At 53.7% G+C, this 27,812-nt stretch overlaps 2 protein-coding genes across 3 annotated transcripts; both read left to right on the forward strand.

Annotated features, from left to right (window-relative positions):
- The first annotated feature begins 833 nt into the window (after window positions 1-833).
- On the forward strand, window positions 834-14,856 carry IQCA1L (IQ motif containing with AAA domain 1 like). The gene is made up of 19 exons (XM_037835799.1): window positions 834-844; window positions 1,542-1,869; window positions 2,817-2,936; window positions 3,230-3,415; window positions 5,489-5,560; window positions 7,226-7,431; window positions 7,830-7,914; window positions 8,394-8,534; window positions 8,689-8,764; window positions 9,183-9,289; window positions 10,126-10,209; window positions 10,332-10,390; window positions 11,190-11,272; window positions 11,435-11,542; window positions 12,167-12,366; window positions 12,818-12,904; window positions 13,196-13,373; window positions 13,810-14,048; window positions 14,734-14,856. Exons 1-19 carry the CDS (start codon window positions 834-836, stop codon window positions 14,839-14,841), a joined length of 2,478 nt encoding a protein of 825 aa, XP_037691727.1. The 3' UTR covers window positions 14,842-14,856.
- Window positions 14,857-15,546: 690 nt separating this feature from the next.
- Window positions 15,547-25,978, forward strand: ASB10 (ankyrin repeat and SOCS box containing 10). 2 transcript variants are annotated; one of them, XM_037835803.1, is made up of 5 exons: window positions 15,547-17,103; window positions 17,943-18,210; window positions 20,717-21,236; window positions 24,952-25,065; window positions 25,343-25,978. In XM_037835803.1, exons 1-5 carry the CDS (start codon window positions 16,845-16,847, stop codon window positions 25,526-25,528), a joined length of 1,347 nt encoding a protein of 448 aa, XP_037691731.1. In that variant the 5' UTR covers window positions 15,547-16,844; the 3' UTR covers window positions 25,529-25,978. The 2 variants fall into 2 exon arrangements, with proteins under 2 accessions (XP_037691731.1, XP_037691730.1); XM_037835802.1 differs by lacking the exon at window positions 15,547-17,103 and adding an exon at window positions 17,160-17,795.
- The last annotated feature ends 1,834 nt before the right edge of the window (window positions 25,979-27,812 follow it).

A 27,812-nucleotide genomic window follows, 5' to 3' on the forward strand; every position in this document is an offset into this window, starting at 1 on the left:
TTACTTCTTCCTCCTCCCCATTTCCTTAGATATTTATTCATAAGTCCCTACTTAATGTTGAGCCAAACAGGTCAGCCTACTGCTGATATAATAATGTTTTGTATTTCCAAAGAATGGTCTCCTGAGCCTGTAGGAATTTGGGGAGAATACCCACAGATGGCTCATAATGAGCCCCAAACACCAATGGGTATCCACCTCCCATGCTTTCTAATATAATTCTTTAGATTTGTGTTCACTTCCAAGTGGAAGAAGTTGTGACTTCAGAGCCTGAACCCAGGCCTTCTGACTCCAAATCCAGTGCTCTTTTATTGTCCATCACATTACACCTGCCTCTCAATACAGTCATATATGAGAGTAAAAGTAATAGAAGGCTAAGCCTGAATTAAGGAATATGGGCTTCCTCCAGATGAGAAGTTGCAATTGGAGTAATGCCTTTAAGACTAACATGTAATGCCTCACAGCTTACGGGTGCTTTCAAATAGAGACCGTTATTTGATTTCTCATAAGAAAAGTAGCCACAATTGACCCTACATGCTGTGCCCTAACCTTCCAAAGCTTTGCTACTCAGGAGCCTGCAGCCATAGCCCTCCCTACCCTTCAGTGTGTTCCCTCCAGGACATAGTCCTTGATAAGAGGTCCCTAATCCTGCACACCCCCCCCCCCCCAGTCCCTCTAGTGCAGTCTTAGAATATTGGTACAATGGAACAGAACTTTTAAAATCAGGCTGTTCTGCCTCCTGGCTTTGAGGGGTGGAGTCAGAGTAGAACCACTGAGATTCTGTGGATTCCAGGGTCAGCTCACAAAGGGCAGTGTGAAGGAGTGAAGTGGGCACCATGTCCGAGGGGTGAGTAGGGTGGTGGAATGGAGCCAGCAAAGCATCCCCCTGATCTCGTCAGGCTGGGGCAGACAGAAAGGCAGAGGGTGGGCAGTGGTTGCTGGGAAGGCGGGTGGGCTTGGGTGCCGTGCTGGCCTTCTAGCCCTGTCTGGTCCCAGGCACTTTTCCACAGCTCCCTTGGCTGCACCTGCCTGTGGTACAGTGTTCTGTCTTCAAACTTCCCCTTGTACTACTAATTTCAGAACTAGGGCTCTGCTCTGGGTCAGTGCTCTTCTCTATATTCATCCCTCACCCCACTTCTCACTCACCAACCCAGGCCATTGCAGCACTTTTGGGCTGTACCCTTACCCTGAAGGGACTGTCTTCTGACTCACAAAAGTCCTCTTTCTTACATGGAGTCCCACTCCCACACTGCATCCCTCATGAACCCCTGACTAAACGCCATGCCCATTCTTCACTTTTCTAGCTAATCCTGCAGTGGTCTCCCCTCACTGACCCAATCGTACACCAATGCCTGTGCCTACTGTAACTACCATACCATTCCCCTGCTGACCCCTCAACCCACTGGGCTCCACCTGGGCGCCCATAGGAAACCTTAACTTCACACCTTTACTTCACACTCTGAGTTCCCAGTCTTCAAAAGGCTCAGTGGCTCCCATTTTCCCCACCCGCTGCCCCCCAACCTGCCCTGCTGCCTCCTCTCCAGATCTTACCAACGTCTCTGGGACTCCTCCCACGTGACCCTGCAAGAGCTTCTGGACAAAGAGCAGCCCCTGCTCGAACCCGTGCCCGACCGGGAGCGTGAGTCCTTCCAATACAAGCTCTCGTCGCTCTATCTGCTCTACTTGGGGCTGCTACGCCGCCTCGACACGGTCTACGACCAGATGGTGCAGCCGCAGAAGCGGCGGCTGTTGCGGCGCCTCCTGGACGGCGTGGCGGGCCGCGTGCTGGAGCTCAAGGACGAACTGGTGCGCGCCGACCTGTCCGAGTACCACTGCCTGGACAAAGCGCTGCAGGATCTCAAGCTCACGCCGGTGGGCGCGGCTGGGGTTGGTGGCGGCGTGGAGCCACGCCTCCGGGTGGGGGGGGTGGACAGAGGGGTTGGCCTTGACTTCCTGCGGACACCTCTGGTGCTCCGACACCGAGGAGGGAGGGGGAGGGTGGCTCGGGGAAACGTACGTCTGAAAGGGAAGGAGGGCGGGGTCAGAGTATGGCTGCGGGTTTGTGAGAAGGGCTTCAGGAACCAGGAGTGCACGAATATAGTTGGGGGATGGATGGCGGCCCTCGTGCATGGGAAGGTCCAGGAACAGCATGGGATTGGTGAAGAGAGTCCTCTAAAGGCTTGTGCCTCAAAGCGTAGTCCCCGGACCAACAGCAGAGCATCACCTGGTAGCATATTAGAAAAGTAGACTCTCAGGCCCCATCCCAGACCTACTGAATCAAAACTTGCGTTTTAGCAAGATCCTCAGGTTATTTGTGTGTACAGTCAAGTTTGAGAAGCCTTCTCTAGAGCACAGAGCCAGTGCACCCAACTTCCAGCCCTGCCCCAAAGTCCCAGTTGAGTCAGTACTCTAAGTCCACACCAGGCACACTCAAACACACTTTTCCCTGCCCAATTGCATCCCACTCAGCTGTGGACTTAAAATAAAACAAATAAAACCAGATTTCCCAGGTCCTATCATTCTGCTGTGGTATGTCTGGGGAGGACCTAGGAATATGTATTTTTAAGTTTCCCAGCTGATTCTGATGCACAGCCAGATTAGGAATCATTGCCCATTACCTCCCATAAGCCTCCAGGATTCAACTCCAGGCAGAGGAAAAGAGAGGTGATCCTTGGAGGGATCAGTCCCCAAACCCATAAATTCCCCACCCCAGCGCTCTAGGATTGAGGAAAATGGTGCCGGTCTGGGTAAGCAGCTAAAAATGGTAATGGGCCCCCACTTTGGATTCCTGACCCTTCTTCCCCCATATTGTTCCAAAGGCAGACCTGGAGGTTCCAATTCCCAGATACTTCCTGCTGGAGCAGTCCATCGTCCTGAAAGAACGAGAGCTGCTGCTGATGGAAATCCTGGCAAGAATAGAGCCAATGTACACTGAGGAGGTTAGGGTGGGAGATGACCTTACCAGATCCTCCCCTACTACATCCCCAGAAAGAGATGCCCCCTTCCAAGACACAGGCCCTGCCCTCCCTATATCCCACCTCAGACTGCTCTTCTGGTGCTCCCTGGCCTTCTTCAGGGCAGCTCTTGTGCTCAAAGTGAGGATAAGGGACAGGAGCTGGGCAGCCAGAGGCCCCTGGAAGGACCAAGCTCCCAGCTCATCCTTTGGTAGCTGGTCTCCCAGCTGCCCACCCTGGAGGCAAGTCCTGACCTCGTCTCTTCCTGCTCTGGCCAGAGATTTCCAGAACTGCACCGGACCGAGGCCATAATCTTAGTGCAACGGGCCGAGCGGGCCAGGCAAGGCCGGCTCAGAGCCAGGTTCATGCAACAGATTCGGAAAGAGGAAGAGAGGGATCGGAAGATTCGGGAGGAGGGGTGGCACACATTCAGCCAGAATCAAGCAGCTACCAACATCCAGAAGGTAACCCTGGGCACCCAGTGGGAGGGCCAGGGCAGAGTAGGCAGGCACCTCCTGCAGGAAGCCTGCTCAGCTCAGGCAATTGGTCACAAGAGGTTTCCGGGCTTGCTTTCTCTTTCCCTACAGCTAGATTCTAAATTGCTTGTGGATGGGGACCTTAATTAGTCAGTAAACATGTATTTGTTATTATTTATTCTACATCTCTATCCCTAAAAGGACTCTGAGTAGGATACCATAAAAGCCCCAGAAACAGAGGATCATTAAATTTAGGGAAGCAGGTGACAATTCCAGAAACTCTTAAAAATGAGCCACTAAATATATCCTGAGCCTCCTGGCAACCAAGGTAAAAGGAAACATAATGAATTAATTAGAGTTTGATAACTACTGTAATCCAAGTATCCTCAAGTTTTGTGCCTTCTGAGGTCACCCTTTTCTTTAATATCCAAATAGCATAATCACATCACATCCTGCCTCACTGCAGAAAACCCAGCACCCTCCCTAGGTTTCCCAGTGAATTCTTATTTGCCCTGATGGTCAAGCCTCTCCTTTTGCTCTGGACAACCACTCCGCACTTCTCTGTGGTCAACTCCTGCTGTCTGCATACTGCTAACCAAAGGTGGGCTCCAGGCAGTAGTAGTCAATAGCTTCATTAGACTGGATTCTGCGAAAATGCAGAAAAGGAGTACTTTCTGCTCCTAAGGGCCGTTGACCCTGCCTTATCACCAGCTGTCTATTGCCACTGTTTCTTTCCCAAAACAGACCCAGAACTGCTGGCCTGGGGTTGCACCCTTGTCCTCTCTCAGCTCAGTCCCCTCTCCCATCTTTTCTCTCTTTCTCTTGAGTTTCAACATCTCAAAAGCTCCTGTCTCCTGGCCCACTAAAGGAAACTTTAAAACCTCTTCCCACCAAGAAAACAAATGCAAACAAACCAACTCTCAAACAAACAACAATAAAAACTCTGTGAAGATCCATCCATCCTCTCCGAATGGGATGGAGTTTTACCTGATGCCTGAGTCTGCTGAGCATCACAGCCGGAGCCCCTGTGTTTGATGCTGGCTGCCCAGAGGATGAGAACAGGAGAGGTGCCTTCCCCGTGGGTCTCTTTAAAGCAGGCTTTCAGGAAGGAGGGTCTGCCCCAAAGAAAGTCCTGCTTTCCCTCTGAGAGCACAAGGAAGTCATTTTGCCCTGTTGCCAGACATCAAGAATGCAGAACTATTGCGCTCCAGCCTTAGAGTTGCCCAGAGAGGAATGCATAAAGCACTTACTCGCGGTGGGCCTTTCCTGGGCAAGTCACAGCAGCAGAAGGGTGAAGCCTGCACAAGAAGCACAGGGACCCAGCCTCTGCCCGCCTGGCTCCGCCTCTCTCTGCCCAGTGTCCCCGCCCTCCCACCCCACTAGGACCGGACTGTGAGAATGGCTGGGGGCCCAGGACAAAGAACCCTGGGTCAGGAGTCGGGAAACGTGACCTGGTCCCAACTCTGCATTGACTGGCTCTTTGATCTTGCAAAGTCATGCCCTGTTTCTGGCTTCAGATTCCTTGGGTGAAAAATGTAGGCATTAACTAGGGTATCTCCACTATCTCTACAACAAAGCTGATGTCTGTGTCCCTGTATGGAGACAAACGTTTACCCCAAATGCTCTGGGAATTCTGAGAAGTGAGAGAATGTGGAACGCTTTATGGGGGAGGTGGTACTTGAACTCTGCTCTGTGCCTCAGAAAAGAGAGGATTCAAGGGTGGAGATGAGAAAGAGGGAATTCCTGGTGGGGCCACAAATGAACAAATCTTGACGCTAGATGGGTTGGGCACACATCCCATGATACCCTATTCTTTGCTGTTCCTGCTCAGTATTACTTCATTGATTGCGAGTCCTGGGGATACTGAGTCCCTCAGTAATCTTCCCCACCTCCCACCCTCAGTCTACCTCTAGCTGATGGATCCTCCGCAACCTTCCATCCCTGAGAGAGTAGCTGCTGCTCCTCCCCAGGGTTGCGCTCAGGAGCCACCAACCTGCGAAAATGCAGAGTGGGGAGTGTCTGGGCCCATGTTCCTGCTCCTACCCACCCCCCACCCCCCAGGTGTGGAAAGGCTACCTGCAGAGGAAGCGCACTCAGCAGGAACGGCAGGTGGAGATGGAGTTCATCGGCATGGTGAGTCCCCGGCCCCCACGGCAGGTCCTGGGAGCCTCAGTGCGGGGCCAATGCGTGGGGACCCTTCCCTCTTCTTCACTCCTCTCCCTTGCCCCAGGGTGCAGCCCTGTCCAGCTCCCCACCTTACCCAGGACCGTTGGGAGGGAGCAGGGAGGAGGGGAAGGCAAGCAGTGGCCGTGGGATTCTGGTATGAGGGAAATGCAGGATTTGGTACATAAAGTGGGGGAGGGAAGGAAAGCCCCCTCTGAGCATGTCCCTCTACACCCCTCCCTTTTCTGGAATCATTGGAAGGATTGCAAATGTGGGAAGGGGTGAGGGAGAGTAGCCTAGAGCATCCTGAACCCTGCATCCACACCCCTGCCTGGAAGGAAGAGGCTGCATAGGGGGGACACAGCAGAGGAAGGAGGCCCGAGGCCAGCTAGAGCACCATACCCCAACCTCTTCCAGCCTCTGGGAGAACCGGGAGCCAAGTTGGGATGGGAGCACCCCACCACCACCACCACCAAACTAGGACTTTTTTGGCCATGGCCTTCCCACTTGTTCTGGGGCCTCTGCTATGCAGGGCGGAAGGTTAAGTGCTGGGTAGCTGTGTAATGTGTGAGTGTTGAGGGAATGTGGGTGGAAAGAGGTGCAGAGACCCACCTGTATGTACATGCATGTGTGTGTGTGTGCATGTGTGTATGCATGCGTATTCAGAAGGGGGTGAGCAGGCCCATCTCCTTGAATCTCATCTATTCTCATCCGTCCTCCCTGCCCTCTGAGGGGTCTCTAGTCCCAGCTATTCTCTGCTGACCTAGGGCACCCAGGCCATGGCAGAGGCAAGGGTCAGTATCCCTGGGAGGAGGCGTTGCAGCACAGGCAGATCCAGCAGAGGCCTGGCTGATGAGTTGGGGAAGGGACAGGGCTGGGTTGGCCTGGCCTGGAGAGCCAGAGGGTTTCGAGGGAAAGGGGGCATGCCAAGGCCTGGCCTCCTCCAGGGCGGAGCCAGTGATGTCTTGGCAGGGCTGGGATTGCTGCTTCAGGAGGCTTGGGGGCTTCAGAAGGAGGGTGCAGCCAGGGGACCCACTCTGCTTGGGAGTAGAAGTCAGAGACATGTTGGGAAGCTGGAGAGCTGGACCCCCATGAGGCAAGAGCAGGCAGCAGGAGGCAGGGGTCGGGCCTTGGGTGGGGTGGGGGGAGACGGCACCAGCAGTGGGTGAGGAATGAGCCTGGCTGCCCGGGCCCATCAACAGTGTGAGCTCAGCGTTTTCAGTAATTGTCTCTGCGCAGAGTGATATTTAAAATACATTTGGGAGCCAATGAGGCGGGAAAGTGGCTTCGAGTGCGGCTGCCAAAGCGGCCGTTGGGGCTGGGGGGTGGCTGTGCATGGGGGCTGGGGCCGGAGGCTCACGGGGGCGGGTGTGCTGGGGGAGCAGGCAGGGGGGCCAGCCCCGATGCATCTAGCAAACTCATTATCAGAGTAATTTACACAGACGCATTTCCACTCCCAACGCAATTGCTCCTGATGCAGGCCTGCCCGTTGTGCCGGGCGTGCGGGTGTGTTGGGGAAGGAGCGAAGGGCAGGTGTGTCTGCCCAAGGATGGGGGCTGCTGTGTCCAGAGTAGATGCTGGGCCTTCCCCACTCCCCCTCCTGAGTCCCTCTGCTTCTGTCGCCACTTTCCCCAGCTCCCCTCGCCCACCATGCTGCAGGGCTCAGGCGTCATATCCCAGGCCTGTCTCACTGAGGATGTCCGGAGGCTCAACCAGATGGAGAAGGAGGAAGAGTTCCAGATGGCTCTTTCTCGGGCTCACGTGTCTCTCATGGAGACCGAGGGGCCTGACATAAAGGAGAAGATGAAGGAGCAAATTCGACAGTGGTTCATCGAGTGCCAGTCAGTTTCCCCAGCCACAATCATTTTCCGCCTCACCTCACTATCCCCCAAAGGCTTCTCCTGCCCTTACTTGTTCTGTTCTCTAGTCCAGACTGGGCCTTTTTCTCCACCCACCTCCACCTCCCTAACACACTGCAAACACCCTCAAAACTTGGGCCTCCAACCGTCCCAGTTTCCCAAACTGGAAGAGAAAATGCCAGAATATGATGGGAAAAGCATCCCTGAGTGCCCCCTGAGCCATCTGCCATTTCTGTTCTGTAACTGTCCACTCCTTCCCTCTCTCTCCCTGGGCCTGTATACTTCTCTGTCCTTCCCTCCACCTGTCTATCCACCCATCCACCCATCCTTCTGCCCACCCACCCATCCATCCAACCACCCATCATCTCTTGTCTACTTAGCTCCCTTACTGGCCGGTTCCCTGATTATCCAGATGAGGCTGCAGGTGGCTCCTACCTGATCTTTGCAGACAAGACTCCAGAACAGGTACCCTAGAGGTGGGGACAGGGGTTTTCTGTGGCAGCTGAGCCTGAGGTCGTGGAGTCGTGAGTTTAAACTGAAAGTGGAGGAGGGTCTGGGGCAGAGGGCACCCATGATCAGGGGAGGAAAAGGTGGCCAGAGGAAATATGCGTAACTAGAAAGGCTGCAAGGGAAGGAGAAGGGACTGACCTGTGATTGCAGAGGGCATCCATGACCAGGGGGAGGAAACCTGTCTGGAGTGACTATTTTGGTTCTGGATCCCCATGGCCCAGGAAAGAACCAGAAGCTCTGATTGGAACACTGCTGCGCTCAGCTCCCCTTTCTGGCTGGACCCACGTGTGGGGTCTCTAGACTCTCAGCCTTCCAGACCTGTCATCACCTAGGGCCTTGGGAACCTGGAGCCTCCCCAGTCTCAGGGCCTGGAGTCTTTTGCTCCTATGAAATCCCTTTGGTCTTCTCTGAAACAGCTTTGTCTTTGACCATAGGTGAGAATGGAACTGGAGCTGCAAGCCCAGAAGAGCAAAAAGAAGGAACAAGAAAAAAATAAGGAGACAGAAAACAAGATAAAAGAGGTGGAGGAGAAGAAGAAGAAGAAGAAAGAAAAGGAAGACAAGACCAAGAAGGGGGTGAGACCCCAGGGCAGGTGGAGTAAGTGGGCAGGGAGGAAAGACTTCTGGGGGAATTGGTGGTAGGAAGGGCTGGGCTGAGTAAGAATTAGGGTCAGGGATTGTGATAGGTGGAGGTCATGGGGTCAAGTTCAAATGATGTTTTCTATCCCAGGAAGTGGATACAATGCTGAAATTAATGCCATCCAAATTTATACCTGTGATTAATGCTGGACACGAGGAGTACATAAGTATGAGGGGAGAAGGCAGAGGAAGAGTGTGCAGGCCTGCAGGGGGTGGGGTGGTGGTGGTCTTGGGGTGATGCTGGGACATGGGGAAAGTGGGGGGTCTGCCATATGGATCACGGGGTGGCAGGGGTGTGTGTGTGTGTCTGGGGAATGTTGAAGGGGAAGAGGGGTGTGTGTGATGTGACCTCTCAGGTAGGTGGGGGTCTGAGGATTTGGATCTGAATCCTGTGGTCCTTGTGGTCTCACCTGCCAGACAGCCGAGTGGGGAGAGGCGGCCCAGCCTGGCCCGCGTGGGTGCTCGTGCATGTGTACGCTTGTGCACGTGAGTGGGTGCGCACACACGCGTCTGTGCACGTCTGTGCGTGAGCACGCATGCCTGGGACTCTGACCGTCACTCGCACATCCATTTCTCCATGGTCAGAGACGTGGAGGAACCAACAGGGGAGCACACACACCAGTCAGAATTTTGACCTTGAGACCCTCCTGGAGGAAAAGAGGAAGCAAGTGGAAGTGCATATCCGGATACAGGTGTGAGGGCTTGGCCAGGGCTTCCTGCAGGCCTCTCCTCTGCCTCCTCTTCCCATCACTGGGCACCTCCAACCTGCTGTAGGCTTGGGCCCCACCTGTTTGTCTACCTCCCTCTTGTGTTTTCCTCGAATCCCCCCAAGCCCCCAATTCATCCTCTGTAGACATCACCACCTTCCCTGCAGAGGCCTGGCTCTATCTGCTGCCCCTCTCAGTCTCCATCTTTCTCTGCTACTCCTTTGTCCCCTTTCTCCCAGGGGCATCGGATGCAGCATGGAGGCGAGAGGGATGGAAGGGCCACTGGCGGGGTTCAGTGCCCACCCACCACCACCCTCCTTACTAACCCTTAAAGAGCTCCCACCACGTGCCACATCCTGCACCCTGTACTCTAGAAGCATTAGATCCTGTAATCCTAAAACCACCTTGGAGATGGGTGCCATTGTTTTCCCAATTCGACACCACCCGGGAAACTAAGACTAAGTTGCCATACAGCCTGCTCAAGCCAGCGCAGATTGTAAGTGGCAAACCTGAGGCCGGCATGGAAAGCCAGCCAGCTCTATCCTGGGGGCTTCTCCCGACATCGATGGCCAGTTGAGAGCAAGGCTCGTGGGTTAGCAAGATGTAGCTTAGAATTGGTGTGTGTTCAGGGGCAAGGGAAGGGAGAAATGCACGGGCTGAGGATTCAAAAACGTAGGTAGAAATGGCGGCTCCCTTGGGCTTGTCTGGCTTTTCTCAGAAGATCCTCTCCGACCTGCCATCCCTGTCTACTTCCTCCCCTCTCTCATCCATTCTTCCCCTGCCCCAGGCTGCCCCTGCACCATCGCTTCTGTCTCCCTCAGGTGGATGAGCTGATGCGTCAAGAGCTGAAGAACCTGCGTCTGGCCGTGGACAGGGAGGAGGGGAGACCCCTGAAAGCTCCCAAGGCAAGACGAGGGGCTGGGGCAGTGACGAGAGGGGTGAGGGGAGGCAGGGATCGGCAGGCACACATTGGGGGTGGGTGGGTGGGGGGCAAGAAACGGAGAACAATGTGCTTGTTTCCAAACAGAAAAAATCTGGGAAGAAAATGGGGAAGAAGAAGAAGGAGAAAGATCTGACCCTAAACAGGTACCAGCCCTGCCTTGCGGCGCCCACCTTGCCCTCTGGGGTGGTGGGAAGAGCCCTGGTCCAGAACAGGAGACCTGACTTCTGGTCCTGGTTCCATTGCTGTGTGCCCTTGGGAAAGTCATTTAACTTCTCTGACTTCCTGTCCTTGCTGGCCAAGTATCTGCCCTGTCAAACTCACAGGATAGCTGTGAGGATCACATCAAATAATAAGAATGTGCTTTGCAATTTTTAATGCAGAATTCAGATGTAAATGGAGCATTGTCACCCATGCTCCCCTCATTCCTGACCTCTCCAGCCTTTGTTTTCCTTAATTAGTTCTGTCCCTACCCAAGCCATGTCCCCCAGGACTTCCCACTCTTGGGCATGCAGGTACTTATCTGTGGTCCTTTTCTACTCATTCTCTGCACCCAGCTCTTGCCCATACCTCCTGGGAAGATTTACATCTTAAATCTGGTTTCTAGGAAGAGGGCAATACTTCCGCCAAATGATTCAGTTTCTAATGGTCGAACTTAGGACAGTAAACAGACTGGTGGAGGGGAGCATCTCAGAAGGCGACTGGTCTTTCTCATGTCCCTTTCAATCCCTGGAGCAGCCTCACTGGAGGCAAATCTGCCTGGGACAGCATTTTGGTGTCTCTGCTTCCCCCTCTCCCCCCGCAGTCTGGCCCTGTCTAGTGGCAGTCCTGATATTTTTGACTACTCATCCCACCTCTTCCCCCACCACCACTCATCTCTGCCTCCATTTCCCTTCATCTGTACTTGCTAATGTCCTCTGGGCCCCTCTGCTCATTCCCCATCAGGACATTGGACTCTCTGTTCGAAGAGCTTGTCGTTCATGGCCTTCTAAAGAAGAATGAGACGGTGGCACTGAAAGACTATGTTGGTGAGATGCCTCCTCAAACGCCTGCTCCCCCCCAGCTGAAGCACAGTCCCAAATGTCTCCCTCCAGGCTTGGGGGCCCCTGACCACAGACTTCCGCTCACCTGGTCGCCATGTCCCTGAAGCGACTCTGACCCCTTGAAGATTCTCTCTCCTGGCCCCGCAGGTGATTGCCTCTATCTTGGATCTGTTCTGAATTTGGCAAACAAGCTGCCCATGCCCTCCCTGTTTGACATACGACAGAATGTGGCCTTGTACGGGGTGCTTCGGCTCGGTGAGAAGGCCTTGGGGTTCAAGGCAGGGTGGCTGCAGCAGACATGCCCTACCTGGGCCTCCAGTCCTCAGGTGCCATGGCTCGGCACTCAACTCGCCTTGCCTTCCCCAGGCCCTGCTGAAGGTTAAGTGCAGATTGGGCTATCCCAGGAATCACGTGGGCCCTTGACCTACTGAGGAGTCCCCACTTCCAGTCCCAAGTGACATCGTATTGTGTGTCCCATTCCCAGGAAGACCAGTCTCCAACTCCCTGTTAAACACCAGAGATTGGGTTCTCTCTGAAGCCATTTGTCCTTTGTCCTTTAATTCCACCCCTTCATAATCCAGATGGTGTGGAAGACAGAAAAGGCATTGGAAGGGGGTAGAGGGTGCGCTCCTGACACCCACACATAACCCTGCTTGACGGCGATTGCTAAGCCTCTCCAAACACTCTAGGCTGCCACTCCCGGCTTGTGTGCCTGGGGGATTATTGCTCAGATATTGGGGGAAGATAGGGCAACCCTGACCTGAACCCCCATCCAGCCCAGCCCCAGGTCCCTGCCTTCCCTTACAGGATGCCTCCTCCACCCCGTGCCCCTGCTGCTGGTCCACTCCTTTTCTTTGACCCCTGTTTCCTTCCTCTCAGGCTCCCCAGCTATACACTCCATGGCTCCCCTCATCCGCTCCATTCTCCTAGTGGGCCCCTCTGGCATGGGGAAGAAGATGCTGGTCAAGGCTGTGTGCACAGAAACCGGTGCCAATCTGTTTGACCTGTCACCTAGCAACTTGCAGGGCAAATATCCTGGCAAGACTGGGGTGCAGATGATGGTGCATATTGTCTTTAAGGTCTGGATCCCCTGACTTTTGGCTTTTCTAGTTGTCAGCCTTGTGACCACAGAGCAGTGTGGGCTTTATGCTTAGGAGATCACCCAACTGCCCATCTACTGTGACTTCAGGAGCTGGTGAGGGCTCCCCACCAACCCCTGCTATAAGCTCACAATACCCAAAACCCCTTTGATAGGGACAGAGCAGTTTCTTTTCATGGCAGAGATAAGGCTTAACATGCAGCAAAGTCCTAGCTCCCAGAGGGAGGCAGTGACTTTTGCTAACATTGAGGTGTGACATGCAAAGGACTGGGAGGTGGCATTGGCAGGAGAGGTAGGACTGTGGGAGCTGGGAGCTCTGAGGTCAGACGTTGCCTAAGGCCAGCCCTGCTCCTGGGTTCCCACCAGCTGGGGAAGTGACCTTTGCCCAGGCACCTCTCAAGTGGCTGATTTCTACTCTCTGACCTGTCCAGGTGGCTCGACTCCTACAGCCCTCTGTGATCTGGATTGGGAATGCGGAAAAGAATTTCTATAAGAAGGTCCCAAAAGAGGAGAGAGAGGTAAGGGAGCTGGGCCAGAAGCGCTGTCCGTGGGCAGGCAGCCTGGGCCTGTGCAAGAGCCCATGAGCAGGGCTGAGGGGCCCCAGCTTTTTAAAGTCACTCCAAACCTAACCCACTGGGTGTCCTTGAACCAGTCCCCTCTCCTCCTCATGCCTTATTTCCTTTAAAGCAAAAATAACACCCTCTCCTGATCTACAACTCAGCATGGATATGAGGTTCAGGTGAGCAGTGCGGGGTGCATGCTCTGGTCTGAGGCACCCTGACCCCCGCACCTCTCCCTCCCTGAAACAGATGGACCCAAAGCGAATCAAGAAGGATCTCACCAAGGCCCTGCAACTGCTGGGTCCCGGGGACCGTGTGATGCTGATCGGAACAACAGCACGGCCACAGCTGGCCGAGTTGAAGGGGCTGTGCCAGACCTACGAGCGCATCCTCCTTATTCCCAGGCCGGATTATGCTTCCCGCTATGGTGAGGCCTTAGGACGGGGCCCTGGGCCAGAGAAGTGGTCCAGGGGTCACCACCCCTGCCAAAGCCGCCCCCACCCCCACCCCACGATGTGCCCTCACCTCTATGGCCAGTTGTTCTGGGAGGATCCCTAGGCTGGCAGCCAAGGGGCCTGGGTTCTGGCCTTGGCTCTGTGGACATGTGGGCGAGTCGTTTAAGTTCTTAGAGGCTCTGTTTCCTCCTGTTAAAGGGGGAGACTGACCCTTACCCTTCCTGACCTCGTACTTTTCCAGCGGGGATATGGTAGGAGATGCTGGAGGCAAATCCAAAAGCACAAGCTTGTTTACAGATCCCAGGTCGGGATCTTATTATGCCTTGCTGCCCTCCTGTCCATGTGCCCTGCGTCCCACCCTGGTGCCTGGTGTCCCTCCATACCCCATGTCCTCCCCCATGCTTGCAGTGCTCTGGAAGCATATGATAGAGACCCAGGGAGTCCAGGTGACCAAGAGCCTGGACATTAGTGCCCTGGCCAAGGTGTCTGACGGCTACACGCCTGGTCACATTCTGCAAGCCACCCAATCGGTGCTGACTGAGCAGCGGCTCCTGCAACTGTCCAGGCGGCCCCTGGTGGCCTCAGAGTTCCTGGGGCACTTGGCAAAGCTGGAGCCAGTGTACAAAGAGGAGGAGGAGTCCCTGAAGGTGAGGAATCCCTGAAGGTGGGGTGGGAGGTTGGTGGAGCGGGCAGCACCAGTCAGGGGAGCTCAGCCTTCTGAAGCCAGTCCTGCAGCTCACCTTGAACCCCTTTCTTTGCTCCCCCCCAAATTACCAGATACCAGTCAGGTTAAAATGAATATGGAGTTCAGCTTGGAAAGGAGCAAGAAATCACCAGAGGGAAGGCCAAGGGATAGGGGGTGTGGGCAGGACCATCTCACCTGATTTCTTTGAGGGTGGGAGCCCCAAAGGGCCAATTATATATTGGGAGGCTTTGGTTTGTTTTGACACCAGCTGCCACCCACCCCCTCACCCCACCCCTGAGTCAGTGCCTGCTCTCTAGGGGTGGCAGGGTGACTTTGGGAGCATCTGAAGACAGGGATGGAAGGAGGAGGGCTTGGTGGGAGGCAGGAAGTCAACGGGAAGGGGCACCCCTTGAGCTTGGCTGACACCCATGACCTGGAGTAACTGATGGGGAGCAAGGGAAACCAAGCTCCAACGGGATGTTCAGGCCCTGGGAATAGAGGGGATAAGGCCACTGGGGACACAGAATCCTGTCAAAAAGGAAAGGGAAGTCAGGAGACAGAGCTGGGGGTCAGATCCCAGTGGACCAGGCTCTTTCTTTTCTTCTCTCATCCTTCCTTCCTCCCTTACACCTCCTCATCCAACCAAGGAGTGGTACTTCAAGACCCCGCTGGGCAAGAAGAGAATGAAACTTAACAAGGACCAATTCGAGGCTGAGGAGGCCAGGCAGGCAAAGGACAAGAAGAGAAGGAAGTGATGGCTGAGGCCAGAGGGATGTGCCCAAGCTCCGCAGGGGCAGGGCTGGTGGCAGGAGCAGTGCCCCAGGGGTTAAGGGACCAGAGGGTAGAGTAGGTATAAATGCCCAGGTGGCTTCAGGGACCATTTCCGTGTCTTCCCGCTCCTTGTTTCTGTGCCCTCTGCTGTGAGCGGCCTTATTCTCCCGTCGCCCTCTCCCAGCTCAGCCCTTGCCAGCTCACTGCCGCCACCTCTCTCCTCTGCCCCCACCCCCAAATCTTCATCTCCTTGTCATTTTCCTGCCTGGGCTTCCCAGCTTTCTTCCTCCTAAAGGTATTTGAGGAAGAAAAATAGGATGACAAAGGGAAATGGAAAGAGGAGAGAAGGGAAGAGAAGGCCTTCAATAAGCATAAAAAAAGAAAAAAAGGCAAGTCTAGAAGTTAACTGACGCTGGTTCTAACCCCATTCGGTAGCTAACTCTCTGTATAAGCTTGGACAACCTTTTCTGTCTCTGGCCTCAGTTTCCTTATCTGTAAAGTAAAGAGAGGTTGGACTAGCCAATCTCTAAGGTTTAATTAACAAAAATGTTTCGGGAATCAACTAGGAGAGGGCTCCTGGGCAGCGGCGGGGCTGGGGTGGAGAGAGACATGGTTCTGGGGAGAAAGGGCTCAGCATGTGTGTGGGGAGCAAATGGAGGGGCTTTGTGGCCAGAGCAAGGGCTATTGGTAGGTCCTGTGTCTTCTCTGTATGGTCTTCGCCTCTGTTCTATGAGAAATCCTCCCCCTTCCACCCCTCCTGCCAGAGCTCTGGGCCCCTTCCTCTACCAAAGCCTGTCCCTCAAGGGGCTAAGCGGGATGCCTCTGGGTGGAAGTCCACCTGTGGGGTCCCTCCAGCCGGGGAGACAACAGCTCAGGGAACCGAGGGAGCAGGAGACAAAGCTGCCGTCGAGGGCTGGGAAGCCTCAGCGTTCTCCTGGAAGAGGCAGACCCTTTGGCCAATGTAAGCAGTGGGTGAACGAAGGTCCAGGTGCATTCCACAGGTAGGAAAAGCCGACTGGAGGGCAAGGAAGTGAGATTGCTGGGGCTGGAATCACCCAAGAGCCTGGTGGCAGCAGTAGGACTCACAGCCGAGCCCAGGGGATTGGTTTGGAATTTTCTCTCTCCCACTTTTGTTCCTTTTTTATCCCCCCAAATGAGAGTAGTCTTCTTATCCTCACGTGCTCAGATAGGCAGAGACTCTTCTTCTTTCTCACTCTCCACCAGGGCCCCAGTCCAACTACGGCAGGGTAGAGATGCCATCTGGGAGACCCAGGGGTCATCTTAGGGAGACAAGGGGGTGTTTGTCAGCACCTGGAATGGGCATCGGGTGTTTCTGTTGCTGCCTGGGGGTCAAGCCCGGATTCCTTTGGGACAGAAGTCTGTCTTCCAGACAACCCTGTAGGGGGTGCCTTGCGGAGTGGGGGTGGTCTCTGCCACACAATACTACTGTGGACCTCTCCCTTGGGTTTGGGAGTGGGAAGGTGCAGGGTTAAGGGGTGGTGTTGGGAGGGCAGGAAAAATTATCTTGCACCCTCACTCCCCTCCCTCCTGGATCAGGGCTCAGCAGTGGACTGAGCTGGTGAAGCACGCAGTAGACTAGAAAGAGCACCAAAAGGCAAGCTTGAAATCCTGGGTCCTAGTCCTGGCTCTGCAACAAATTGACTGTGTGACTTTGGGCAAATCCCTGTCCTTCTCTGGGCTTTGTTTCCTTTATCTGTGAAATGATGGGGTTGGACAGGATCTGTGTCCCTTGAGGACTTACCCCTCTCTCTGTTTTCTTGGCTCCTCCTAATCCCAGCCTGAGGGTTCTGTCCCTGATACTGAGCTGTGACAGTCCTGGCCTATTTATGGCCCAGTCTGTGTGTGTTCCCCTGCCCCTCCCATACTGGGCCTCCAGTTGGCTCAGCCTCAGCCTCTGCCCTCCTGGTTTACCAACCGGCATTGCCCTGCATCCTGCTTCTTTGGCCCTCTCTCCCAGAAACTAGCCATGCCCAGGGGAAGGAACTCTCCTCCCCACTGGGGACACCAGCTGGGATGCCTCCCCTGCCGGGACTGGGGTCCCAAGTCCTGCCCAGCCTGGGGGATCCCCAGGCCATTGCCGCTGCTGTGCCGTGACATGGGCCTGCAGAACGCGCTGTACACTGGAGACCTGGCGAGGTTGCAGGAGCTGTTTCCCCCACACAGCACGGCCGACCTGCTGCTGGAGAGCCGGGCCGCCGAGCCGCGCTGGAGCAGCCACCAGAGGGGTGAGGGTCCGGGGACAGCCGGGGCCCAGGGCCTGGATGGGGGGAGGCCTGAGAGCCATGCGGCAGGAGGGGGCGCGGGGGACCCACCTCAGGCATAGAGGCACCAAATGCTTAAGGGAGAGGAGAAGCCCCTGGTTGTTTCTCCCCCACCCCGAAGCTTGCCCAACAGCCTAAACCTTGGCCCAGGAGTGAAGTCATGTGGAGCCCAGAATAGCTCCTGCCGAACTGTGTGGCCAGGTCAGCTCAGAAGCTCAGAGTTCGGGGACACAGAGCCCCTCTCCCTCCGTCTGCCTGTTTTCCCTTCTTGCTCTGCTCCTCCTCTCTGCCTTTGGCCTCGATCCCTCCCTGCTCCTCCCTTCCCACCTGTTCACACTCTGCCCTCATGAGCTGGTCTCCAGAACAGTGCAGAGGACAGGGAGAAGCCCCCCGTGACAGAAGTGCCCTCTGTGCCAGGCTGGTTGAGAAGCCCAGCAGAGGGTCTGCAGAGTGTCAGGAATGTGGCCCGGGACCCATCGTCGTCCGCACAGCCTCGGGACCTGCCCTCGACTTCTGGCAGGCGGTGCTGGCGGGGGACGTGGGCTCTGTCTCCCGCATCCTCGCGGACTCCACTACTGGCCTAGCTCCTGATTCTGTCTTTGACACCAGCAACCCAGAGCAATGGAGGGATTTCCGCTTCAACATCCGTGCTCTGAGTATGGGCCAGGGGTAGGGAGTGGGCTGAGCGGGAGAGGGGCGGCTGCGAGAGGGGTGTCCTGGGCTCATCTCTTCCCAGGCCCTGTTAACTGGCAGCCTCTGGCCTCTCCTCAGAGTCTGAGGCCCATGCCCCCCTCTCTCCCTAGGACTGTGGTCTCTGACGTACGAAGAGGAGCTGACCACCCCACTGCACGTGGCAGCCAGCCGTGGCCACACGGAAGTCCTGAAGCTGCTTCTGAGGCGGCGGGCGAGGCCAGACAGTGCCCCCGGGGGCCGCACTGCCCTGCATGAGGCCTGTGCTGCCGGCCACGCTGCCTGTGCCCACGTGCTGCTGGTGGCGGGAGCTGACCCTGACATCCCTGACCAGGATGGGAAACGCCCCTTGCACCTCTGCCGCGGGGCTGGCACCCTTGAGTGAGTGACCCCTCACCCAATCCCCTGTTCCACTCTGAAGGGAGGCACAGATATCTTCTCAGGGGGGTGGGGGAGCATTCAGAGTCTGGCAAATCAGTGGTCTGCGATGGGAGACTAGGAGCTCAGGTCAGGGGTTAGGAGGCAATTACTCCCCAAACTGCCCAACAATCGGCCCTGCGTACTTTGGAGTGCCCTGGACTTTGAACAGTTTTCTGGTTCCCAGGTGTGGAGGAGAGCTATAGCAGGGGTCTAGCTGCATGGTCTGGCCTTGGGGAAGGTGTCTTAATCTATCATGGGAAAGTGGTGTTGCTGTAAAGTTTTAATATTTTCTGAGTGGACCCTATGTGCCAGGGACTCTGCTAAGTACAACAGCAACTGAGTCACAGTTCCGCCCTCAGGGAGCTTATTGTTCAGTGGTGTCCAGATAGGCTGTAGACTGAGAAGGGCCTGCTGTGGTCCAGTTCTCAGCCTGGCAGTTCTGGCATTTCCATATTGGCCGGGCACCCTCAGATGAGTGGGCTCAAGGGACTGTCACAGACCAAGCTCACAAGAGACTGATGAATACACCCCAAAGTAGCACTTTATTATTTACCATAGAGTGTGTTCCTTTGCACTGACCCAACTAATTATGACCTGTGTATGGGGGACCTGGAAAGCAGGATGAGTCCTCGCTTACAATTTTTTTGGTAGGTGTGGAATCCAGGCAAAGGGAGCCTTGGCAAATCTTTCATGAACTAACTCTGCCCACAACAGAGGCCCTCTCTCCGCAGACTGCACACTTGCAGGATTTCACATCTTTGTTCCTTCATGGTGCCACATTTTTCATCCTTGGGTGCCCGTTTTGTGCCCTTCTCTCTCCTGTTAGCATCATCAGTCTTCCAGAGGATTCCACTGATTTAATGATATTATAATTGAAGGTGTATTCTATAGCGGCACGATCCAATAGAAAATGTGAGTCACGTGTCATTTTAATTTCTCTACTATCCCATTAAACATTAAAAACAAACAAGTGAAGTTAATTTTAATAATGCATTTTATTAACAGAATATATCCAAAATGTCATTTTAACATGTAATCAATATAAAAAGCAGTAATGCACTATTTTCCCTCCTTTTTTTGTACTAAGTCTTCAAAATCAATATGCATTTTACACATATAGCAGTACAACTCAATTCGGAGCAGCCGCATTTCCAGGACTCAATAGTGTCTTGAGGCTAATGGCTTCCATATCAGAAAGTGTAGTGCTCTACAATCCCACATTTTTAGTTCTGGTCATGTTCCAGACCAGACTCCTTGAGATCACACCCATTGATAATAATTCCTTCCTTTCTTGAGTAAACAAATGTAATTAAAAAATTATGGAGAGTGTCAAGCATATAGAAAGGTAGAAAGAATATATACACACATATATAGAAATATATAAATATATATTTATATATATTATTATAATATATTTACTAAATATTTATTATATTTATTATAATATATAAATATATATTATAAATATAAATATTATAAATATAATTTATATGTAATATAAATATAATTATATAAATATATTTAAATATATATACCTATATAACTATATAAATATTAAAATAAATAAATATATATTCTATATATATAGATATATAGAATATATCTATATATAGAAAGAATAATGTAAAATGCCCACAGAACCTAGCACCATCCACGCTATCCATCCCCTTGCCCCAAGTGCTCTGAAAGTGGCCCATGTTATGATAACAGCTTGTCAGTCATCTCATATGCTGCTCATGTGAGGTGTAAGTGTTGCTAATTACTCCCATTCCACAGATGAGGAAACTGAAGCCCAATTCTTGTGCACAGGTTACTGTGACTCCCTGGGCTCCTAACAGGCATGTAGCATCTTCTGTGGGGGCCATCCTGAAGCAACGCTGGCTGACAAGTTCTGGTTTTGTTGTTCTTTGTCCACTGCTCCCATTGCCATGTGTGCCCATGGCCTGACCTCCCTCCTGAACTTCCTTCTCCAGCCCCAGCAGGCAGTGCCCTCACACTGCCCGGCTGCCTCCCGGGCTCTGATGCCAGCTCCTCCTCCATTTATGAGCTGTGGAAACTGAGGTGAAATCCTCCAGCTCTCCGGTTTCCACCTCTGTGACAGGAGAATAATTAAATAGCCTACCGAAGGAGAGTTGTGAGTATTAAGTAAATTAATATGTATAAAGCCCTTAGACCACTGCCTGTTCTAAATCCATAATAATTATGTCACTTTTTTTTCTATTGAGAATTTAGTGGACTATGCTCACAGAGGGTATTTGCACTTTAAAAGAGGACATTGTTGATCCTAAAGAATATTGCTGGATTGAGTGGCGACAGACAAGATGGAAGGTGAAGGGCAGACAGATAGAACCAGGAGCCGCCCAAGGCTGCCTCCGTTGTTTGCTTTGGCAGCTCATACTGTCAATGAGGTGGGGGGTGAAGACCTCCGCCTTGCGTTCCTCTCCTCCACTATCTCGCCCCTTCCTAGGTGTGCAGAGCTGCTCCTGAGGTTTGGGGCGAAAGTGGATGGTCGGTCTGAGGAGGAAGAGGAGACCCCCTTGCACGTGGCTGCCCGGCTTGGCCACGTGGAGCTGGCAGACCTACTTCTAAGACGGGGGGCATGCCCCAATGCCCGGGATGCGGAAGGCTGGACGCCCCTGCTGGCTGCCTGTGATGCCTGCTGCCCGTCCCCAGCCGACGCCGAAGTGACCACCGCCCGCTGCCTCCAGCTGTGCCACTTACTGCTCTCGGCTGGAGCTGACGCCGATGCCGCTGACCAGGACAGGAGGCGGCCCCTACACCTGGCCTGTCGCCACGGCCACGCAGCTGTCGTCGAGCTGCTTCTGTCCCATGGCGTCAGTACCAACACCATGGACTATGGGGGACACACGGCCCTGCACTGTGCCCTGCAGGGTGCAGCCATGACCCTGGCCCAGAGCCCAGAGCGTGTGGTGCGGGCTCTGCTCAACCACGGGGCCGTCCGAGTCTGGCCTGGGGCCCTCCCCAAGGTACGGGGGCAGCTGGGGCAGAGGGCCGTGGATGGTGTGGGGAACTAGAGACCCAGATGCGTGCTTCTGCTTGCTTCGGAATACAGTCCAGACACTTGGGCACGTAGATTAGTTCTTTCTTTGTCTTTTCATTCAACAATTACGCTGGGCCCAAGAGGGGACAAAGGCGAGGACATAGACCAGCAGGAGGTGTGTGTGTAAGTAGAGAGGCCAGTTTATAAAGGACCTGGAAAGAAAGGAGGAGTCAGGACTGGCACAGGTGATAGGGAGCTGCGTACGGGTCTTCATCAGGGGAGTGAGGTGTTGAAAATTGTGTTTTGAGAAGCTCAGACTAGCGGTGGGATCGGTTCAGCAAGAAACACTGGAAATAGAAGTCTTCCCTAAGGTGGGAGTGATAAGCCCATTTCATGAGGTTCAAGGCCTCCCAAACAGCTGCAAAAGGACACGGTCTTACTTTCTGAGAGCTTAGCAGGATGCACCCATTGCACAGAGCAGCAGCCACTGAACTGACACCTGTGCAAATGCCTATTAATGCTAATTTTCAGCCTACATCTTACTTTACTAAATTTTTCCCTAAGTGAGTTCAACTTGAAGTCCTGTGCTACTGATGACTTGCAGGGAGCCTTGTTAAATGATTGAATGGAAGGTTGGAGGGTTGTACTGTGATGCGTGTGTGTGTGTGTGTGTGTGTGTGTGTGTGTGTGTGTGTTTAGAGGGTTATATAATGTCATGGAATGCACCAGAGCTCGGGTGGGACCCCGGGAGGTGCACTTGGACTCAGGAAAATGTGACCTTGGATGTGGGTCAGGAAAGAGGGCAGCGGGGTGTGGGCAGGTCCCCTCTTGCCCTGCCGCCAGGATTGTCCGGCCCCACCCCGTCCTGGACACAACCCTGCTGTCTCTGCCTCTCCCCTTCACTCACAAACGTGGAAGCATCTGTCTGGATTCCTAAGCAAGATCAAATAATTAAACAACCCGAGAGTTCGGCAGATTGGTCTCCCCTTTGGGAAAATACAAGAAAATCAACAATTAACACTAATTAATCTCCTATTAACACCAGATAATTAGGAGACTAGCAATTCCCTGTAATCTGACGGAGGCTCTGACAGAGAACGATTCCCCACTGGGGAGGGGGTGGGAGGAGAAGACAGCCGGCAGCAAATGGGTGTCCCCAGTCCCCGCCCCAGGCCCCGCCCCCTCCGCCCTCAAACAGCCTCCGCTGATCCCTCCCAGCCTTCCAACCTTGCACCGCGCCGTCTGGGGCCCCGTGTCCCAGGTGATCAAAACGTGCAGGAAGGTGTCATCATCCATTTCCCAAGATCTGCAGCCCCCCTCCCAACCCCAGTTTTGGCGGCGCTTCCTGTCCATGGATGGGAGGGCAAGGGGGCCTCCACCAGCCGTCTGTGATTAAATATCAGCCCCAGTGAATTCTCTGGGAGCTGCCACATTGGACTCCGAGCTCGGGAGACCTGGATCCAGGGTCTGGTTTTGTTGCCTCTTCCTGGGATTTTAGGCAAGTCCTTAAATTTTTTTGAACCCCAAGTTTCTTGCATGTGATACAGTCTCTACCTAACAGTGGTAAAAAGGTTGTAGGAGCATAGATGGTAGTAGTGGAAGCAAACACAGCTCTGTCTACACATCAGACCTGGGTCTGAGGGTATTACATAAGTTACCTCAATCTTCTTGACCACCTCTGGGGCAGGTGGTGACTAAGATGCAGGCTCTGGGACCAGACTCACCAACCCTGGGGCCCTGGGCAAATGGCTTGATCTCTCTGAGCCTCAGTTCTGTAAAACAGGGATAATAACAGTCTACCTGCCTCAGAGGGTTAGTGTGAGAACTAGACAACATAATCTACAGAAAGCCCTGTGGACAGGACCTAACCTATAGTTCTTGCTCAATGCATATTAGCTATTATTGTTTTAAAGTTAATAATGTAGGCAAAAGCTCTTAATAAGCATTTAAGCATTATCCAAATGTAAAGCAAATGTAAATGTAAAGGCAAGGGAGAGAGTGATGCAGGTTGGAATAGCTACAGAAGGCTTCCTGGAGGAGGCAGGACTTGGGATGGACAGGACTTGGAAAGATGGAGGGAGGAACAGGCAGGATGAGCATCATAAGCAAAGAGCAGAGGCAGGAATCAGTGTGGCCTGGGGAGACCAGAGACACTAATCTGAACTGCAGACATGAGTAGGAGGTAAGAGCAGGAAGTCAGGTGTAGCCAAACTGTTCTTTCTGAGCTCTAAGAAGTGAGGTAAGGAGGCCTGCCCCAGGGAGACTGGGCAGGAGCAGCTTGGGGAGACACAGTGGAATATGGGGGCACCTCTTGTAAGCACTGCCCCAGATGTAGGGCAACAGTCAGAGGGCCTCAGGTGGGTACACCACTTTCCCCAGGGCCCCATTCCCTGGCCCAGGCCTGGCCTTTCGTCTGCTCCCCACTGTCCACCAGCACTACCAGCCTGCCAGGAGGAAGAGTCCCCTGTCCTTGTGGGCAGGGCTTTTAACTTGGGGTCCATGAACTCTCAGTATTAAGTGCAGTAGTGCATGTGTGGGTCATGGCACATTATGTGCAGGGTGCTGCTTGGGAGTTGGTACATAGCTACTCTGAGATTTGAAAACAGGTCTGTGATCACTGCTCATAGTTTCAGATCCAGCAAGTGACAGAGTGGAGAAGGTGGGGAAATGATTATAGGCACGGAAGGGTATGATGGTATCTGTGTGCCCGGCCCCATGTGGCTGTGTTTCTGACCACACAGACAGCCCCTCCATAAGCTGCCCCTGCTGCATGCCCCACTCCCCATCTTCTTCTTGGGCCTTTCTTGACCAGTCCATCTCATATGGCGCCCTCCCCAGCCACTCTCAACCTTACCCTACTTAGTTGTTCTTGCAAAAGCATGTCTGTAAGTGGTTATGTGTTATGTTTTCCCTCTGAACTATAAGCTCCCAGGTGAAAAAGACCTCATCTGTCTTCTTTACTGCTATATCCCCAGTGCTTGGCACATAGAAGGCCATCAGGAAATTACTGAATGAATGAATGAAAGAATGAACCAGGCCCCACTCTTAGCCTCCAACTCTATCCCCCCCGACCACCCCTATCAAACCCTCCATAACTGCTGTGTGCAGTTCTGCTTCCAGCCTTTGTGGCACTGCCCCTTCTTCCTGAAATGCCCTCCTGGCTCCTGAGTTCTACTCACATTTCCCCACCTCTGGGAAACCCACCTTGACCCCTCCAGCTGCCCCCTCTCTGAACCCAGTTGTCATTGTCTCTACTCCTCGCTTGACATCTAGCAGATTTGGCTTAATAAATTGATGTATCTTTACCTGTTTCATCGGTTCAGGAGCTCCAACTACAGGTCATGGGCTCCATTCCTTATCCCACAGAAAAGTCAGCAAGAGCCTTGGAGAGGCAGAAGGTAGAGCAGGAAAGTATAGCGGTTAAGGACGAGGAGCTACAGTGCCTGGTTTTGAATGCTGGAACTACAATTTACTGTGTGGTCGTGGGCAAGTCAGTTAGTGTCTCTGTGCCTCAGTTTCCCCTCTCTGTAAAATAAGGATGACAACAGTCTGTACCTTGTAGGGATGTGGATGAAAAGAGTTCATATATGTAAAGGGCTAAGAAGTGTCTGTATGAGCAAAAGAAGTGTTAGCCGTTAGCTGTCTGGGCACATGCAGGGTGGGTAACCTTGGGGTCATCAATGCCTCTCTGCCCCCTCCAGGTGCTGGAGCGCTGGTGCACATCCCCGCGGACCATCGAGGTACTGATGAACACCTACAGTGTCATGCAGCTTCCTGAGGAGGCCATGGGCCTGGTGCCCCCAGAAACTCTGCAGGTCAGACTCCAGGGCTGCTTCAGGAGACCTTTACTCCCTAACACAGAATCACTCTACTTGGGCCCAGAGAGACTCCCTCCTCCTAAAGGGAAGCTCCAGCACTCCCCCACTCCCCAAAGAAATTACCCAGAGACCCTCCCATACCTCAAGAGAAGAAAACTCACAGTGGACACCCCAGATATTCCTGTAGAAACCCCACCAGTCACCAACCTCCTTTGAGTGGGTGCTGCTTCCCGAAGACTGCCTCTTGCTGAGCCCCATGCCATTCTGTCCCCAGAAGCACCACCGTTTCTATTCCTCCCTCTTCGCCTTGGTGAGGCAGCCAAGATCGCTGCAGCATCTGAGCCGCTGTGCGCTCCGCTCTCACCTGGCTGGTTACCTGCCCCATGCCCTGCCCCGCCTTCCCCTGCCACCCCGCCTGCTCCGCTACTTGCAGCTGGATTTCGAGGATGTGCTCTACTAGGTGAGTCCTGGGCTCTGTGGCCAGTCACAGGTGTTGCTGGGGTGGGGGTGGGTGGAAGCAGGGAGCAGAGTCCTGGCCAGGAACCAGCCAGCCTCCCTGAGCACCGACTACTCTGAATCCAAACCTCTCCTTCCAAACATCCATGGCCTTTTGGAGCCTGAAAGCAGATGTCCCAGCCCCCAGCGTACCTGCCAGCTTCCCACAGTGCCCTGAAACCAAGCCTGAGTCTGAACTGAGGTGGCCCTATCAGCAGGAAGATGCAGATGCTGTGATTTCCTGCCAGAGAGCGAAGCAGAGAGCCCAGTGGCAAGGTGATGTCTGATGAAGACAGAGATATTGTGGCAAGAGATACCTTCTTCTTGGGGGTCTCTCAGGTGATTGATTCCTGAGGAACCCCCTCTAGCCCATCCTGTGTTTTAAATCCAAACTCTGTATGTGCATTAAAAATCTCCAGGCCTGTACTGTGTTTAGTGCTTTCTCTGAGCTGGCTCACCCACAGAGGAGTCAGGACAGGAGTCTTCGGATGGGCAGATTTACAGGGTCCTGCTGTATCTGCCCCGCGGTACTCCCAGCTTCCCCTGAGGCATCCACCAGCTCTGGCCAGATCTCCTCTGCAGACCTGCCCCTCTGGCCCCATGAAATTGTGGGAATGGCCACCAGGTGATGGAGTGCTAGAAAAGGTCTGAAGGAGAGTCAGGGGCTTGGGTAAGCAGAGCCGCTGTGGAAATGGAAGCAGTGAAGGCAGTTGTGGCAGGATGGTAAAGGGTGAGATGAAGTGGCAGGCGAATGAATGGTAAAGTGGAACAAATGGGTTGGACTCAGCACACAGAGGTTATGATTGGGTGAGGTGAGCATTAAAGACCCAGGTTTAGAAAATAAATAAGTAAAATGATACTTATTGCCTGACAACGAAGGTCAGGGAACACAGGCTGTACAAATGATTCCAGCCTCTCCTTATCTGCTCCTTCCTTAAATTTAGTTTTGTAGTGGAAAGAGCCCTGAGCTGGGTTAGATGACGTGGGTCTTAGCCCTCCCATTAACTTGTTGTGGAACGTAAGCCTCTTTGCCTCTCCCGGCTCAAGTTCCGTAAAACAGGGAGAAGGAGAGGGTCAAATACCAGACAGGATTTGAAGTCTCTGAAGGAAGCCCCAGCAGCCAGGAGCCCGCCGGACACAGTTTACCGGAGCCACAAAACAGCCAGTCACGTGCACAGTCGTGCGTGACGTCGACGGTCGCTGGGCGGATTTCGCTGGGGTCCGGAGTGCGCGTGCGCCGGAGCGCACGTCTTTCCCGCCAACCGCGAGGCGGCGAAGGGCCGGTCTGCGAGGACGCGAAGGCAGAGACCGTGCGCGGGCGAGGCCGCAGGCCAGACCCGGAGGCAAGGAGGACCCCTAGCACCGCCTGCGGAGGGCTGCAAGGAGGCGGAGGCACAGACGCGACCAGGAGCAGGTGAGCGGCACCCTGAATCCCAGGCAGACTCGCTGGGTTTGGGCCTCCAGACGCCCAGCCGGCCTGGGTCGAGGGGACGCAGGGCGGCTGTTTTCAGAAGAGACGTCCGGGCCGGGATCCCAGACAGCCAGGCGGGAGGGGTCAACTGTGGCCTGGCGCCCCTCGGCTGTAGGAACTCGAGGCTGGTCCTGAGCCCTCGGACCCCACCTCATAAGGGCGAGGCCAGGGCCCTGAAGGAGTGGGGCTGGCCGGGTTTGGGGGGCGGGAAGAGGCTTTCCAGGGTGAGGCTTGTGCTGGGGAAAGCCTGCCATGGTGAGTTCTGTTTACTGTGAAGCACCTTTTTGGGGCTGCTCCCGGAGATTCCTATCTTGTCCTAGGGTGGGGATCCTGGGGGGTGGGGTATGCCCTATTATTCATTCGTTTGCACAACTGTGTTCTAGGCACCACAGATACAGGGCATATAAGTCCTCGCTCTCCAGTCCCCACTAGAGTTTACGTTCTAATAGGGAGAGGGAGACACCAAGGAAATAGATGAGAAAATATCAGCTAATCCCAAGTGCTTTGTTGAGAAATGTAAAAGGGCAATGTGACCACCACCCTACCACCAACACTGTGCATTGGTGTGGAACATTTGTTACAATTGATGATAGCACATTTTTATAATTGTACTATTAATTAAAGTCCATGGTTTGACTTAGGGTTCACTGTGTAGTGTAGTTCCATGGATTTTTAAAAATTTTATTCTGCATAATATGAAATTTCCCCCTTTTAATCACATTCAGATGTCTATATTTTAGTGGTCTTAAGTTCACAATGTTTTGCTACCATCACCACC

This window comes from Choloepus didactylus, chromosome 5 (genome assembly GCF_015220235.1).
Source record: "Choloepus didactylus isolate mChoDid1 chromosome 5, mChoDid1.pri, whole genome shotgun sequence".
NCBI lineage: Eukaryota > Metazoa > Chordata > Mammalia > Pilosa > Megalonychidae > Choloepus > Choloepus didactylus.